This window comes from Balaenoptera acutorostrata, chromosome 1 (assembly GCF_949987535.1).
Source record: "Balaenoptera acutorostrata chromosome 1, mBalAcu1.1, whole genome shotgun sequence".
NCBI lineage: Eukaryota > Metazoa > Chordata > Mammalia > Artiodactyla > Balaenopteridae > Balaenoptera > Balaenoptera acutorostrata.
In genome coordinates, this window is record NC_080064.1 from 61,239,687 (window position 1) to 61,255,027 (window position 15,341).

The following is a 15,341-nucleotide window of genomic DNA, read 5'->3' on the forward strand; positions in this document are numbered from 1 at the left end:
ATTCATTTCCATTCAATAAATTTTTACTGAGGATCACTATGTCCTGGGCATAGTGCTAGACACTAGAGATTCAACCATTAATAAGCTAGAAATAATTCTTGCCCTCATGGAGTTTATATTCATAAAAGAAAAAGAAATATAAAATGAAACAAAATAGATTGTAAGTGTTGAGAAAAATAAAAAGCTAAGACTGAAAATAGTAAGGACAGACACATTTTTTGATATTTAAGTCAGGAAAATCTCTCTAAAGAGATAATGTTTAAAATGAGATCTAAAAGCTAAGTAAGAACTATGAAATCAAAGAATGAGAATTTCCAGACAGAGGCCAGAAATAACCTGGCATGTTCAAGGAACTGAAAGAAAATAAGTATGGCCAGACATAGAAAAAAAGGAGGGATTGGTACAAGATTATATCAGAGAAGTAAGAAAGGGCTAGATCATGCAGGGTTCTATAACATATGGTAAAAAATATGAACTTACTTTTAAGTGGAGAAGGCATTAAAGGACCTTGAGCAGGGACATGACATGATACAAATTACATTTTAAGATCACTATTCTTAACATACAGAGAATGGAATGGAAGGGGACATAGGGAAACTAGTTATGAGTCTGGGGTAGTATTCCAGGGAAAAGATAATAAAAATTGGTTGGTCTCAAAGTGGTAGCAGTGGAGACAAAAAGTAGACTGATTCAAAATAACCTGTTAATTAGACATGTATGGGTAAAAAGAGGGGGTAAGACAAAGAATGATCCCAGTGACTGACGCTTGAGAACTGGATAGCTAAATGATGTGATTTACTAGATGGCCAGGTGGGAAGTGGAAAATGATAACTCCATTTTGGACAAATAAATTTTGAAATATCTCTGAGATTCCCAAGTGGAGATAATTACAAAATCTGGAACTCCAAGGAGAAGTCAAGGCTGGAGATATAAATTTAAAAATAAGAAAAAAGAAAGACATTTAAAATCAAACATACAAATTTCTGAATATCCATTTTTGTCCTAATAGTAGGAAAGGTTGTAATAGTTCTTTCTTCACTTCCCTATCTTTCAGGAGAAAAAAAAAGTACCATGTTCTAAATGGTAGCAGAAAAAGAAAACAAGGAACTGATAACACTAGCTGCTGCCAAAGAGGATAACTGGGTGGATAAAGACGGGTGGGAGAGAAATTTTGTTTTTACATCATATCCTTTTATATCTTTTTATACTTTTGTGGCATGTGAACATAGTAACTATTCAAAAAATTACACAAATTAAGGAGAACCTACCACAGTCTAGACAGAGCATACAGGTGAAGAAATCAAGGCATTTATGCACCTAGATAAGTACTCTTTGTTTTCTTAAACCCTCCAAGAACATATAGATGAAAAGGTAAAAGCCTCAGCATCTACTTAAGTTACAAATGAAACTTCTCATTACAAGTCCAAATTAATCATGATTTCAAAAGATTTATGAACTAGAAATGATTTTGAGTTCAACAATCCAGTTCCTCTCACTTTAAGGTAAGAACATAATCAGAAACACATACTACTTGCAATCAAGGATGCCAAATGTCATGCTATGATTTCAATATTTTAAATGCAAAATAATCTTCATCAACATTATTATCTACCCAATACCACATTTACTTTACTGACTAAATGTATCATGAAACTAAGTGCTCAAGTATCCTAGCTTTACCCTTCACCTACTATCCCCTCAGTTTTAAGTCCTCAACCTACTGCTTAAACTAATTTGTTACACAAAGGACACTAAAAGCTTAAAATAACTTTCTCCGTTAACTTTTCAAAATATACTTTTAAATCTGAAATTGGATGCCTTGGTTCTAACTTGGTAAACAAAACTGAACTCTGTTTTGTTAAATGAGTAAAAAACATTCCAGTAATATTAAGACCACTATAGTCTTAAAGTATGCAAATTATCAACCAAATGGCTGGCATTTACAGGGCATATATTATATACTATGTGCCCAGCACTATGCTGTATACTTTAGGTATCTTATTTAATTTGCTCCCTAACCCTGTGAGACAAACATTATTCTTATTTCACATCTCACAAGAAAAATACATCTAAAAATGGTTAAGTAATTTCCTAAAATTACATATCCAGAAATTGTGGGAGTCATGACTCTAAAATCAGTATTCTTTTTACTATACCAACAGACTTCAAACTTTCTGGCTTCAAGACCCCATTATACTCTTAAGAATTACTGAAGATCCCAAAAATCTCTTATATGAATAAATCTATTGATATTTACCACGTTAGAAATTAAAATTGTTTTAAAATTTTCCTTATTAATTTTAAAATTAAAATAAAACCATTATATGTTAATATAATTTTTTCATGAAAAAAATTGCAATTTTCCAAAACAAAACAAAAAGAATGACAAGTGGTACTATTTTAAATTCTTTAATTAAAAATAAAAACAAATTTAATTTAATGTCTGGCCTAATAGAAGACAGCTGGGTTTTTATAACTGGTTCTGCATTCAATCAGGTGTAAATGTTGTTGTGACGTATATGAAGAAAATCCAGATTCAGACGATATGCACTTAAAAAAAAAAGGAGTATTTTAACAGTCTTTTCAAATAATTGGGGGTATTCTTTGATACTACACCAAAACTTAGTAAGTGGTTATTTCTTTAAGGTTTGTTGCCACGTGAGATCTCAAACAGTATCAATAAATTTTTTGTACTGTGGTACACTGAAATTCATTGGTTTCTCTTGCACTTTGAATGGATCTTTTACTGATGCATGGTTTTGTAACATCAGGCATTGATCAGTCTAAAAAATACTGATTTACTGAGTTATGCAGATCTTCCAAATGTCAACACATTTCACTATACAAAAATTTTTAAATCACATTTAGTAATATCACCAATCTGACCAGAACAGTCTTTAAATACTAGGAAGCTGTCAAGCTTACAGTGACAGAGACAAGTTTTCCAAATTCTAAATTTCATTTCAAAGCTTGAATTTTTTAATTGGCAACAAATACTGTCAATTGTTTTCCTTGAGGTCACACGTTCACGTCATCCAATTTCCAGAAAATGTATGCCAAATATCCAAATTGTGATAACCATAGTTTGTGCGTAAGCTGTTCTTTCAAATAAAAATGGTGTTCCATGACAAAAGCAGCTAGTTTGGCTTACAACTCAACTGCACAAATGTTCTCCCTTTTTTTCTCTTCAGTATGCAGCAGAAAAGCATTATGCATAATTCACATTATGTCACAAAGAATATAAAAAGTATGTACCCAAGATTGACTTTAAAATTAACAATTTCTACACCTTCATCAAAGACGTTGTGAAATTGGCTTTTTTTTTTCCTACTTCAAGTACACGGCAGTGAATAATACAATGACTACTAGCAGTTTGGTGCCTTGATTCATGCTAATGTTCCAACAATTTTACCCACCACTGCTTTTGTACCATCAGTGAAAATGTCAGCGCTGTGAAAAAGGCAAACAATGACTTTGGGTTATTACAAAAATAGTTTTGACTTCATGTGCCCCCTAACGAGGGAGCAAAGCAGGAAATTACAAGTCCTAGAACCAACACAGCTCCAGCTTCCACAGACATCTTCCACCCAAGTCTCATCCAAGCAAGCAATAAAAAGGGAGAATTTTTGTGCTTTCTCTCATAAATGGTACTATAGTACTAAAACTCACACACATATTACTTTCAATCTATCATCGACTCCTAACCAGCTCTACCTTCTCATTATTTCCAGTTACCCCCACTCATTATAATAGCATGTTAAATTGACCCATGCCTCCCTCGCTCAAGTTTCTTTTCTGCCTCATATAGCAGCCAGAAAGAGCCTTTTAAAATCAGATCATGTTACCTGGCTACTCAAAACCCTCAAATTGCTTCCTGTGTTACGCAAAGTAAAAGCCAAAATCCTTAACAATGGTCTACAAAAGTTCTACATGTATACACCCCGGTCTCAAAATCTCCCATCTCCTACCACTCTCTGCCTTGTTCCAGACACACTGGTCTTTTTCCTATTCTTTGAACATGGTACCTTTGTGTTTGCAATTCTCTGCCTAAAACTCTTTTCTGCCATATTCTCTTTACCATATTTTTATTAGTTCGTTTACTATTTATCTTCCCCCATTAGAATGTAAGCTCCCTGACAGCAGGGACGACTTTGTTCATTTTGTTCACTGCTGTAACCCCAGCACCTAAAACACTGTTTATCACATATCGGGAGTTCAGTATATATCTGTTAAGTGAAGGAATGAATGAACAAAAAAAGGGGGAAAAAAACTATGAAGAACCATTAGAATAGTGTTAAAATCTGTTTTTACTCTCCAAAAAGCATTTTACCTCAGGACAATGCAGGTCTCCACATGATTCTCTATGAAAGCCAACCAATATCCAAGAGGATATGCAACACAGCCCAGGTGGCTTTATAGAAGTCAGCACAGTGCTGATTAAGACAGGATAAATCAACACACCTGACAATATCTACAGCCAAGAATCCAAATGCACTGAACCCAGTTACACCAGTAGTAGACAAAAGATGACTGACAGGAGAGTCAAATAAACCTTTTAGCAAACTGATAGGCAGTATAAATTCAAGAATCAGATAAAACCTCAATTGAATGAAGTCCTAACTAAACCTCAAAAACTAGAATGTCCTCTGCTGAAAGGTACGTCACAGCAAAAGTAGAGCAAGATATTGATATTAATATTACTATGATATGAGCCTTCATCATTAAAATATTTTCAAGTGTGGTCTCCCATTTAAGACTATAATGCCCCAAGAGATAGATACTATTATATCGACTTATTTCAGCAGTTAAATAAATAGTATAATTACATAAAAACCAGTTTGTAGAGAAGCATGGTCTCAAACTCAGATCTGATTCCATATATAGAAAAAGCCTTCTAGTTTTACAGATGATCTTTGGGATATCAAGAAGACTAACAGGCTTAAGAACAGATGAAATGCAACCACACAGTTAAACCTCACATATCCTGATAACTAACACCATTCATAATCTTTAAACAGTTAGAAAAGAGACCTTTTCCCTTTTTCCTACCCTCATTTGACACGCTTCTGTCTTGCTCTAAAACTGATTTTCTACCTCTCCCCAGTGAAATAAATGGTAACGAACAGGAATATACTGTTTGTCTTTCCAGCCCCTATCCAATTTTTAGAATCTACACTCATTTTCTAGAACACAAAGCATCCTGACAATTACCTGTACTCTTCATTTAGATTTCTATGACTTATGAATGCCATTAACTTGGGACAGACATATTCAGTTCTCCAATAAGTCCTCCAGAATTCTCCTGCCTCATTGCTGATGCCCAGGACACAATATCATCAGTAATTGCTCATTTCTGCTTCCTTTTTTGCCAAAGTTTGAAGGTCAGACTTCCTACTTCTACTGTGGTTCAATGAAGGTAGCTCTCCAGAGGTAGCTCTGCAGATGTGTTCATATCACAATTTCAAGTAGCAGTTCACGTTCTACAGTGCTAATGATGATGGCATCAGGAAACAGTCATTTAACCCCAGGACCGTCCTATTCTGTTGGAGATGCACATGCAGGAAAAGGTGAAAGGAAGAAGGTTCATACAGTCATGAAGATCAACTGAATCAACCCCACAGATCAGTGGAGTGACAGATTTCACAGCCAAATCACCCTCATACCCAGTGACAGTGCATAAAACTTTAATGGATTATCTTGGGCCTCCAGAAACCACTTTTTTTCTAAGGGAAAATGACGTATGCCTTCCAAAAACAAAATTCAGAGAAGACTACAAAACACGAGGACAGATACAAAACTACTAGTGTTCTTTTAAAGATGTGCCTCTTGACTAAAATTGTTCACTTGAGACTTCAAGATTTTTTTTTCCATGCAAAGTTTACCTTCATAGTCGCCTTTTCTCAAACAGACATATTGTGCTTTATTCTCTTGTATCACCCATCATGAATGTTAATGCCAAAAATGAAGCAGAGAAAAGGATATCAAAAGAAAGATCAATTCATATAGAATAAGCCAAAATAAACATATTGTATGGGCACCAAAAAGATTTCCTATTGCCTCCATTCTCAAATGTACATTTTTAAATTTTCTGAATGTAAGATGTTTTGAAATCTCTGTCTGAAGAAATCTGTCAGCCACCAGACACAAGTTAGCCATTTCTTTATCACTTCACTGAGTTACCTGCATTGGCAGGAATATTCTCAAACTGACTTTTATCTTAAATTTGAAATCTCTAATCACTATGTAAAATAGCTTCAAGAAGATTACACTACAATTCAGTAAAAATGAAAATTAACTGTGTATAGAGAAGATGGCTTGTCACATGCCAGACGATGTAATTAAAGGCAGTAGAAACTGCCAAACCTCTCAGAATAGATCAGAAATTTTTCACATCTAGGAAAGGCTGGTTTGAGCAATTCATATATCAAGGACTTTTGTCACTCTGGCCCCTAAAAGCTTCTGACTAATGTCCAAGATAAGGTGCTTAACTTACAAAGATATTTGACTCAATTAAGGGAAAAAACAAAAGTACAAGTTTAACAAATAGGATGCAGTCAAAATCAAGAAAGTCTTCTATAAACTTCATAAGCATTCTCAATTCTAAAGGGGAAGAAATAAAAATCATTAGCATCAACTATTAAAAAAAATAGTATGTTACCATGATGCTTTGTTTAACTACCAATGGCAAAAAAGGATTCAGAAAAATCTTCACACTCAATGTGAAAAAAAGCTTAAACTTAAACTTTAATCCTATACTAAAAAAAAGGGGGGGTATATAACTAAAGATATACTAATGATATAAGGTTTAAGTAATTTTTGTACACTTAATGTATCTTTTTCCCCACCCGAGAAGAGCTGTTATTAAATATACCATGTGTCAAAATCATTGGCATATTTGAACACAGTATATATATGATATTATGGCTGTTACTATATTTAACTTATATTTCAAGAGATATGTTTGGATCCAAATACAATATTCCTCAATATAATTGATGGCTTAGAAAAAGCAATTCAAACTCAACTAACATTTTTCCATAAAAGAAAAGGCTCTATCCTTGCTCCTACTCAATTAAGTTTTTCAATTCAGAGATCACTGCAAACTGAAAGAGCTAATGAATAGTGAGCTAAATAGTGACCAAATTAGGATTCAATAAGCTTTCCAGGTAGGTAGAATAAAGGATCAAGCCTAACAAGATAAAAATTAATAAATGTAAAGTCCTGTTTTGAGGTTAAAGAAAAAAAATAAGGGCTTCCCTGGTGGCGCAGTGGTTGAGAATCTGCCTGCCAATGCAGGGGACGCGGGTTCGAGCCCTGGTCTGGGAAGATCCCACATGCCGCGGAGCAACTGGGCCCGTGAGCCACAACTACTGAGCCTGCGCGTCTGGAGCCTGTGCTCCGCAGCAAGAGAGGCCGCGATAGTGAGAGGCCCGCGCACCGCGATGAAGAGTGGCCCCAGCTCGCCGCAACTAGACAAAGTCCTCGCACAGAAACGAAGACCCAACACAGCCAAAAATAAATAAATAAATAAATAAAGCTTTCATTAAAAAAAATAAGCACAAGAAAGGACAGAATGGAAAGACAGCCACTTACTTGAGAATACAGTATTAAAAAATCCACATACTCTTGTACTATATTATTTAATGTATGCTCTTTACTAATCTACATTACTAAATGTGTATTGCTTAGAGCAATAAATATAGTCTCTTTGTCTTTGCTGATGAGGCTACTATAGCTTCAACACTAAGGCTAGTTCTGGGCACCATCCTCAAAGGAAAGAACTAACAAACCAGAGTTTCACTAAAAGAAGATGACTAAGATTTTCACTTACTTTTTTAATATACTTCTATAGCATTTACTGTGTTTCAGGGACCATTCTTAGCACTTTATAAACCATGTCATATGAAGAATGGATACGGAAGTTAGGAATGTTTAACCTGAAGATAAGGAGAACATGATAGCTCTTGCTTGTCAAATACCTAAACGGCTATCATGTGGACAAAGTAGCCTATTTATCCGTGCCATTACATAAAAAGAAACATAACAACAGTGAGAGATTTGGGCTCTACAGAAAATCTCTGTGAGCTGTTCAGTGGCATTCTCTCTCTACAAGTACTAAATGAGAAATATATATTAAAGAACTTTGCCATAAATTGCCACATACACATTATTAAAATTGACTTCTTTGCAAAATAGTGCATCCTGATCAACATAAATATTTACAAACAGGCTGATCATGTGCTTTGGAGTTCTTTTTTTTAATATAAATTTTATTTATTTATCTATTATTATTATTTTTTTTTTTTTGGCTGTGTTGGGTCTTCGTTTCTGCGCGAGGGCTTTCTCTAGTTTCTGCGAGCGGGAGCCACTCTTCATCGCGGTGCACGGGCCTCTCACTGTCGCGGCCTCTCTTGCTGCGGAGCACAGGCTCCAGATGCGCAGGCTCAGTAGTTGTGGCTCACGGGCCCAGTTGCTCCGCGGCACGTGGGATCTTCCCAGACCAGGGCTCGAACCTGTGTCCCCTGCACTGGCAGGCAGATTCTCAACCACTGCACCACCAGGGAAGCCCTGCTTTGGGGTTCTTGCTGTTAGTTCAGTTCCCAGCTTTGGAACTTATTTACTAAGTATGCAACTTTGGCAAAGTTTCCTTGCCTCTCCAGGTTTCACTTTCCTCACCTTTAAAACAAGGATAAAGCTACCCTTTATAGCAGGGTAATTGTGAGAATTAAATGTAATAATGTATGTAAACACTTAGCATAGCGCTGATGTATTTAATAAACTGTATCTGTGATGATGATCATCATCATCATTACATTATGGAAGGAACATCTAGTGAATATAAAACTAACTATGCCATATGATGTGATATAATTGTATGGCTCTGCTATGCACCTGTATGAGTGTATGATTCTGCTATGTACTCATCATGCTATAACAATCCAAATATAACAAAGAGCTTGTTTTGTTGGGTGACTCAAAATGCATTTATCTTTTGTAATTTGAAATGAAAAATAATCTAAAAAGACTAAAGTATCCAGGTTAGTAAAATTTCATGAGTAAAAGTAATATAGCAGGGAAATTATGCAGCTACAGGGGAAAAGAAGATTAAAGAAGTAGCATGTTAAATAGAAGCTACTCTTCCTTAGGAGTCTTCACTGCAGGAGATGAGAATGTAAATTGCAGGCAAAACAATTACACTTTCCACAGGTATGTGAACCACTGGTTACATTCATCAAAAATATCAACAATGTAACAGAATGTAAACTGGTACAGCCTTTAAGAACAGTACTGAGGTTCCTTAAAAAACTAAAGATAGAGTTACCATATGATCCATCAATTCCACTCCTGGGCATATATCTAGAAAAGATGAAAACTCTAATTCGAAAAGATACATGCACACCAATGTTCACAGCAGCACAATTTACAATAGCCAAGACATGGAAGTAATTTAAATGTCCATGAATAGATGAATGGATAAAGAAGATGTGATATATACAGACAATGGAATACTACTCAGCCATAAAAAAGAATGAAATAATTGCCATTTGCAGCAATATGGATTGACCTAGATTATCAGACTAAGTATATCAGAGAAAGACAAATATCTTATGATATCACTTATATGTGGAATCTAAAAAAATGATACAAATGAACTTATTTACAAAACAGAAATAGACTCACAGACATAAAAAACAAATTTATGATTACCAAAGGGGAAAGGGGGGGTAATAAATTGGGAATTTGGGATTAACAGATACACACTACCGTATATAAAATAGATAAACAACAAGGACCTACTGTATAGCACAGGGAACTATACTCAATATCTTGTAATAACCTATAATGGAAAAGAATCTGAAAAAAATCTAAAATACATATATATAAAAAACTGAATCGCTTTGCTGTACACCTGAAACATTGTAAGTCAACTATACGTCAATAAAATAAAATCAACAATGTAAGGGCAGCTAAGTACAATGCAAGCATTTAGTATATCAAGACGACTTAGAAAGAGAATTTCAGTGGGCTAAGGAAGAGTTCAAGGGTATTCAGGATTCTAATTACTTTGAACAGAATTGGTACTTTAACAAACCAACTCGTAAATGCTAGATGACAGATATGCAAGCCCAATAATCCTGCAATTCAGTACCTTCTGTGATCAATCAAGAAAATCAGTTCTAACATACTATACTATCATACTTCGTCAGTCATAGTCACCTCTCTCTTCTTTCAAAGGGAATCAACTCTCAAAAACAAAGTTTTATCTGTTTTCAGGTACATTTCAACGTAATGGAACTCTATATTTTAAAGGCAATGGCCATAAGATAAACCATATATATATATAGCTACTATGAAGACCAAATCTGAAAAATGTCCTAATAACTAAACAATCCAAAGCTACAACAGATCTCCCACTAAAAACTGTTTCCCAAAGGGTTAGAATATAATTACCATCAACGAACAATATTATGTCATTGCAACAATAGTAAAGTAATTAAATAAATTAAATGTAGGAATGAAAAACTGGGTGCAGCTTTTAGGAACACTCTGGGGGATTTGATTTTTGATAAATGAGAGGTAGTAATTCTTACAATATTGTAAATTCAGAATACAAATGCAGTTGTTAGAGAATTATACAACCAACAGAAATCTTACTTTTTTTTTTTAATCTCAATTTTTGCCCTAATTGTACATAAGAAGCCTAGAGTCCAATGGAATTAAGGGAGGTTATTCCACAGGCAAGTATTTCATTAATGGGTTACACTATTTTGAGCAGAGTTGAGTGTGTTCTAACTGAATGTATACAACACTCACGTTCAGTTAAAAGCCAAGCTATTAACAATATTTGCCAACTACCCAGTTTAAAATGGCCTATAAAATGTTTAAAATATCAGTGTTGACAATAGCTTTCATTAATTTACTGTGGCTTAAATGTCAACTCAGTCACATTATGTTTTTAGAAGAAACAGAAAAAAATTCATCTAATAAATTAAAGCAAAAAGTAGAAATACAGTCCTTGAATAACAAATGACACTATATGTTGTCATGTAGGATATGATGAGGTTCCTTTGAAAAATCATAGTACTATTTTTAGTCACAGATCATCAAGATAAAACATTACTATTAGCAATTATCCATCTAAAACAAGCAAAAAACTCTAAGCTCTACTTCAACAAAATCTTAGCCACTCAGAAGTCACTTTACATGCTCTAGGTATCAAATGCCAACAAATTTGTACTGTGGCTTTCAGAAATCAAAGCATTTGCAAAATGTAAACACTTTGTACCAAACTAAGCTTCCTAAAAGTAGAAGAAAAAAGAAAGAAAAGAAACAGACAACCTGATGGCACGTAGAAATCACAACCAGTTGCAGTCAAGTTGGGATTTGTACCTGGGCAATGAAGGGAGGTGGGCAATTTATATGTTCAAAATTCAAGATCCCAAGGGGGTAGGGGGGTTGAAGAAGAAAAGATATAGTTCAGTAAACAATGGATGATGACCAGGTTGGATGAGAGGCAATCTAAAATTTCTTATGGTCAAGAATCAACACACTGAAGCCCTGTCTCAAACATAAAACAGCTTCTAAGAGTTTGAAGTAGCCAAGGAAGGAACATTCCTTCGCACCCACAAGAACCAATCCCGAAACCACTGGCATGCTATTACAAGATTTACGGGCATTTGGCTTGGAATGGTGGGCAAAAGAGAGGAAAGAAGGGTCTGTTAGGATTTCAGAGGCCTGGGGAGGCACAACCTAGGCTCTGGGAAGGAGAGGTGGACAGGGGCGAGCACTCCTCACCGTGATTATCTTTCTGCCCGATATTGTGCGTGCGGATGAGAGAGGACAGTCTCCTCACATCCCCCTTGAAGACGCACTCGTGCACCGGGTAGTGTGCGGGGCAACTGCCTCCACCTGCGACGACAGCAACGGGGTTGGTGCCCGCTAAAAGAGCCGGGGACTGGGAGGTGGTAGTCACGGAGGAATTGTGCAGCGGCAGGGCCGGGGCGCCGGGGGCATTGGAGGAGGCCGGAGCTGTCTTCAGCTGTAGCCGGTGGTGATGGTTACTGAAGATCTTATGACAGGCTCTACCGCCCTTGCTGCTGCTGCCTGTGCCAATCCTGCCTCCGGTAAAGGTGCCGCCGAGGGCAGCCGCCGCTTCCTCATCCCCGGGCTCCAGCAGGTCCCCCTCTTCTTTGCTGGGCTTGTGGTCCCTCCGCAATGAGCGGATCTTCTCCCCAGTCATCGCCGCCAGGGGCAGAGAGGGGATCCAGGAGGTTCACCCCTGGCGACGAAGCTTGCGCTGCGGCGGCACAAGGCGATTAGAGCGGTGGCCAGGATACTCCAGCGCAGCATGAACTCCCAGGGCGCCCCCGAGCCCGGGACAAACGCATCTCCCGGAGGAAGAAGAGCCGGCTCTCGCCTAGGCACGAAGGGACGCGCGCTCGCTGGGGGGAGCTAGAGTTCAGGTGCCCACGACACCAGAATCCCCGTCCCCACCGCCGCAGCCGCCGCCACTGCCTCACACCGAAAAACAGAGCACGGCCATCTTCCCCTGGCTTCTCTCGCGAGAGCTCCCCTGGGAGGGACGAGGGAGGAAACACCGCGATAAGTGAGCTGCCTGCTCCCTCCCTCGCAGGTTCTGTTCCCAGAGTTGCCGAATGTCGGCGCTTCCCAGGCAGCGGGTTCCCGCCCCAAGCTGTAGTCTTTGAACTAAAAGACCGGGATCCAGCGTCCTGATGGCCGCGCTTCTTGTGGGCCGTCTGAAACCTTAGCCTGCGTTTGAGATATTCGATGCACGTTATAAACAATGACAAACCCTGCGACCTCTGGGCCTCCCTCAGGAGTGCTGACTGACGCCAAGGCACACAGGATATGATGTCACTGAAATGCACAGGACACTCATTCAATAAACTTTCGCTAAGCACCTACTTCGTGCCGTACACTGTGCTAGTAGATTTATAAAACACCACTCCTGGCTCCAAGATGCTCGTTAGAGGAGGAAAGATAGTCAAGCAATTGAGTACAAAATGTAGCTGCGAATGAAGTGGATGCGGAGTGCTGGGTTGCACGAATTATAAAAAAAAAGGGGGGGGGGGAGGCAAATTTTAGTGTTGGAGTGTCAGAAAAGCCACCACAGAAGTTTAGGCACTGACCCTGGAAAACAGGCTATTCAGCAGACTGGGAGAGGGGAGATCACTCAAACATTTGTCGGATGAATGAATTTCGGGCAGGTGTCAGAGTTAAAGCATGGGGAGTGGACCCTGAAGGATGGCAAACAATAATTGTGTAACCGGAATATCGCCGGACTAGTTCATGGCCAGCCTCGACCTAGCGTCAAATTCTGAAGAACATAAATCTGACCTTGACAAATAACTAAAGCTGTTGGGAACTGGAGGACAGAGGAGTTAGCAACGTCAGAATGATATTAACCTGTTTATCTCTCCTAAGTCCCATTTACTCTGACAGCTGCTTCTCTCAAAAGTCTTCTTTCTTAAACCAACTTTATCACTACCTCCATAACACCCCACCTCCACCACCCCTCCAAATAAAAACTCCTGTGGGAACTGTCCTCTCTTCATCCTTCCCTGCTACTCAGGTTTCACCTCCCATCGTCTTTCAAATCTATTCAAATTAATGTCATTCTTCCCTTCTTCCTTTTCTTTCTTGTGTGTGGGGGGGGGGGGAGGCCGGGGGCTGGGGGGGGGGTTCCAATTCTGTTCAAGCATTGCATGGGCAATCTGCACCTCAAAGGATCCTCCTACTCAGAAAGCAAGAGGGACTGAACACCTATGTACAAAAACATTTTCTTCTTCCACAATAGCCTCTGAAACAGGTGGTAGGCTCAGCACTTTATATGCTATTTCCTTGTGATAAGTATTATTTTCAATCTTCATTTGACAGTTGGAAAAACTTCCCAATGCATCAAAGGTGGAATGTAGCACAGTCAAGTCTAACTACAGGGCTAGAGAGATAGGAAGGGGCCAGATCGTGTAGGATTTTGTATGTCACCTCAAAAGTTTAGACATTATCCTACAAGAAATGGATAGCCTTTTAGGGATGTTAAACAAGAGAATAGTAAACACACACACACACACACACACACACACACACAAAGCAAAAAAGAACAAAATCAAAACGGGAATAGCATGATGTGATTTGCCTTTTAGAAAAGTCACCCAGTCACTCATACCTTAGAAAAGTATGTATCCAGAATAGATTACAAGGGGGCTACTATAGAGACAAGGAAACTGAGAGATTCCTGCATAAATCAAATAAAAATGTGTGTAAAAATATGCATGTAAAGGTCTGGTAGAATATACGTCACACAGGGGGAACAGTGGTTCTCTCTGGAAGATAAGATTGCTAAATCACATATTCCCTGCATTGCTTGAATTTCTTTTTACAAAGAGAAAGTATTCCTTTTTATTAATCAGAAAAAATAATAAATTAATTTTTAGAAGAAGTATGCGATTCAGGAGGTGAGAGATTATGAGAGTATAAACCAAGTTAATAAGAGTGAGGCTGGAGAATGTTTAAGAGTTTAGAAAAAACTGAGTTCAGTTTTGGCATATTGAATTGAATGTTCGTGTTGCTCACCCATAAGGAGTTAGATGGCAAATATTTTGGTATTTGGAAATGAACCTTAGGAAACAGAAATCTGGGTTAAGATTCAGAAGTTATCATTACACAGTAATTGATGCCACAGAAGTCATTGAGTTCCCCAAGGAAGATTGCGTAGAGTGAGAAATTAAGGTCCAGTCTAGAACAAAACCTTGAAAACACCAATATATAAAGGATGTGTACAGGAAGAGTGGCCAGAATCCTATTAATATAAAATTAAAAAAACAAAACTTATACCAAATTGTCTACCATTATATCTGTGTTACCACTGGATTTAGAATTTAAAAGTACCTTATTAGTGGCTGCCACCCATGGAAAGATGTGGAAACTCCTAAGGGTCCCCTCAGTAAAATCAAACACTACAAACATCAAAAATAAAATTCAGCCCTTACTTTTAGGAGCTCCACAGTATAACAGGGAAAAATGATATAGAAATATAAGTTTATAGTACATTGTGGAAAATACAAGAATTGAAATTATATGAGATCCTGATATACTACAGAAGAGGAGGTTATTAATTCTATCTAGAGGAAATGAAAGTTGGGTGATCAGAAAATCTTTCTGGAGGAGGTAATGTCCAGACTGGGTTTTAAAGACTGTATAGAAGTTGGCCAATTGGGCAGGGGGAAAAAGATATTATAGGTAAGAATAAAAATTACAATAGTAATAATAGCTATCATTTATTGAGAGCTTACCACGTGTTAGGCATCGTTCCAAGCAAG

The 15,341-nt window shown here is 37.6% G+C and overlaps 1 protein-coding gene across 1 annotated transcript in view; it reads right to left on the reverse strand.

Moving 5' to 3' along the window:
• ANKRD13C (ankyrin repeat domain 13C) overlaps window positions 1-12,576 on the reverse strand; it is an 82,794-nt gene extending 70,218 nt beyond the window's left edge. The window contains exon 1 of the mRNA XM_007182917.2: window positions 11,797-12,576. Within this exon, the coding sequence (XP_007182979.1) occupies window positions 11,797-12,241 (445 nt within the window). The 5' untranslated portion in view covers window positions 12,242-12,576. The remainder of the gene's footprint in view (window positions 1-11,796) is intronic.
• Between the last annotated feature and the right edge of the window lie 2,765 nt (window positions 12,577-15,341).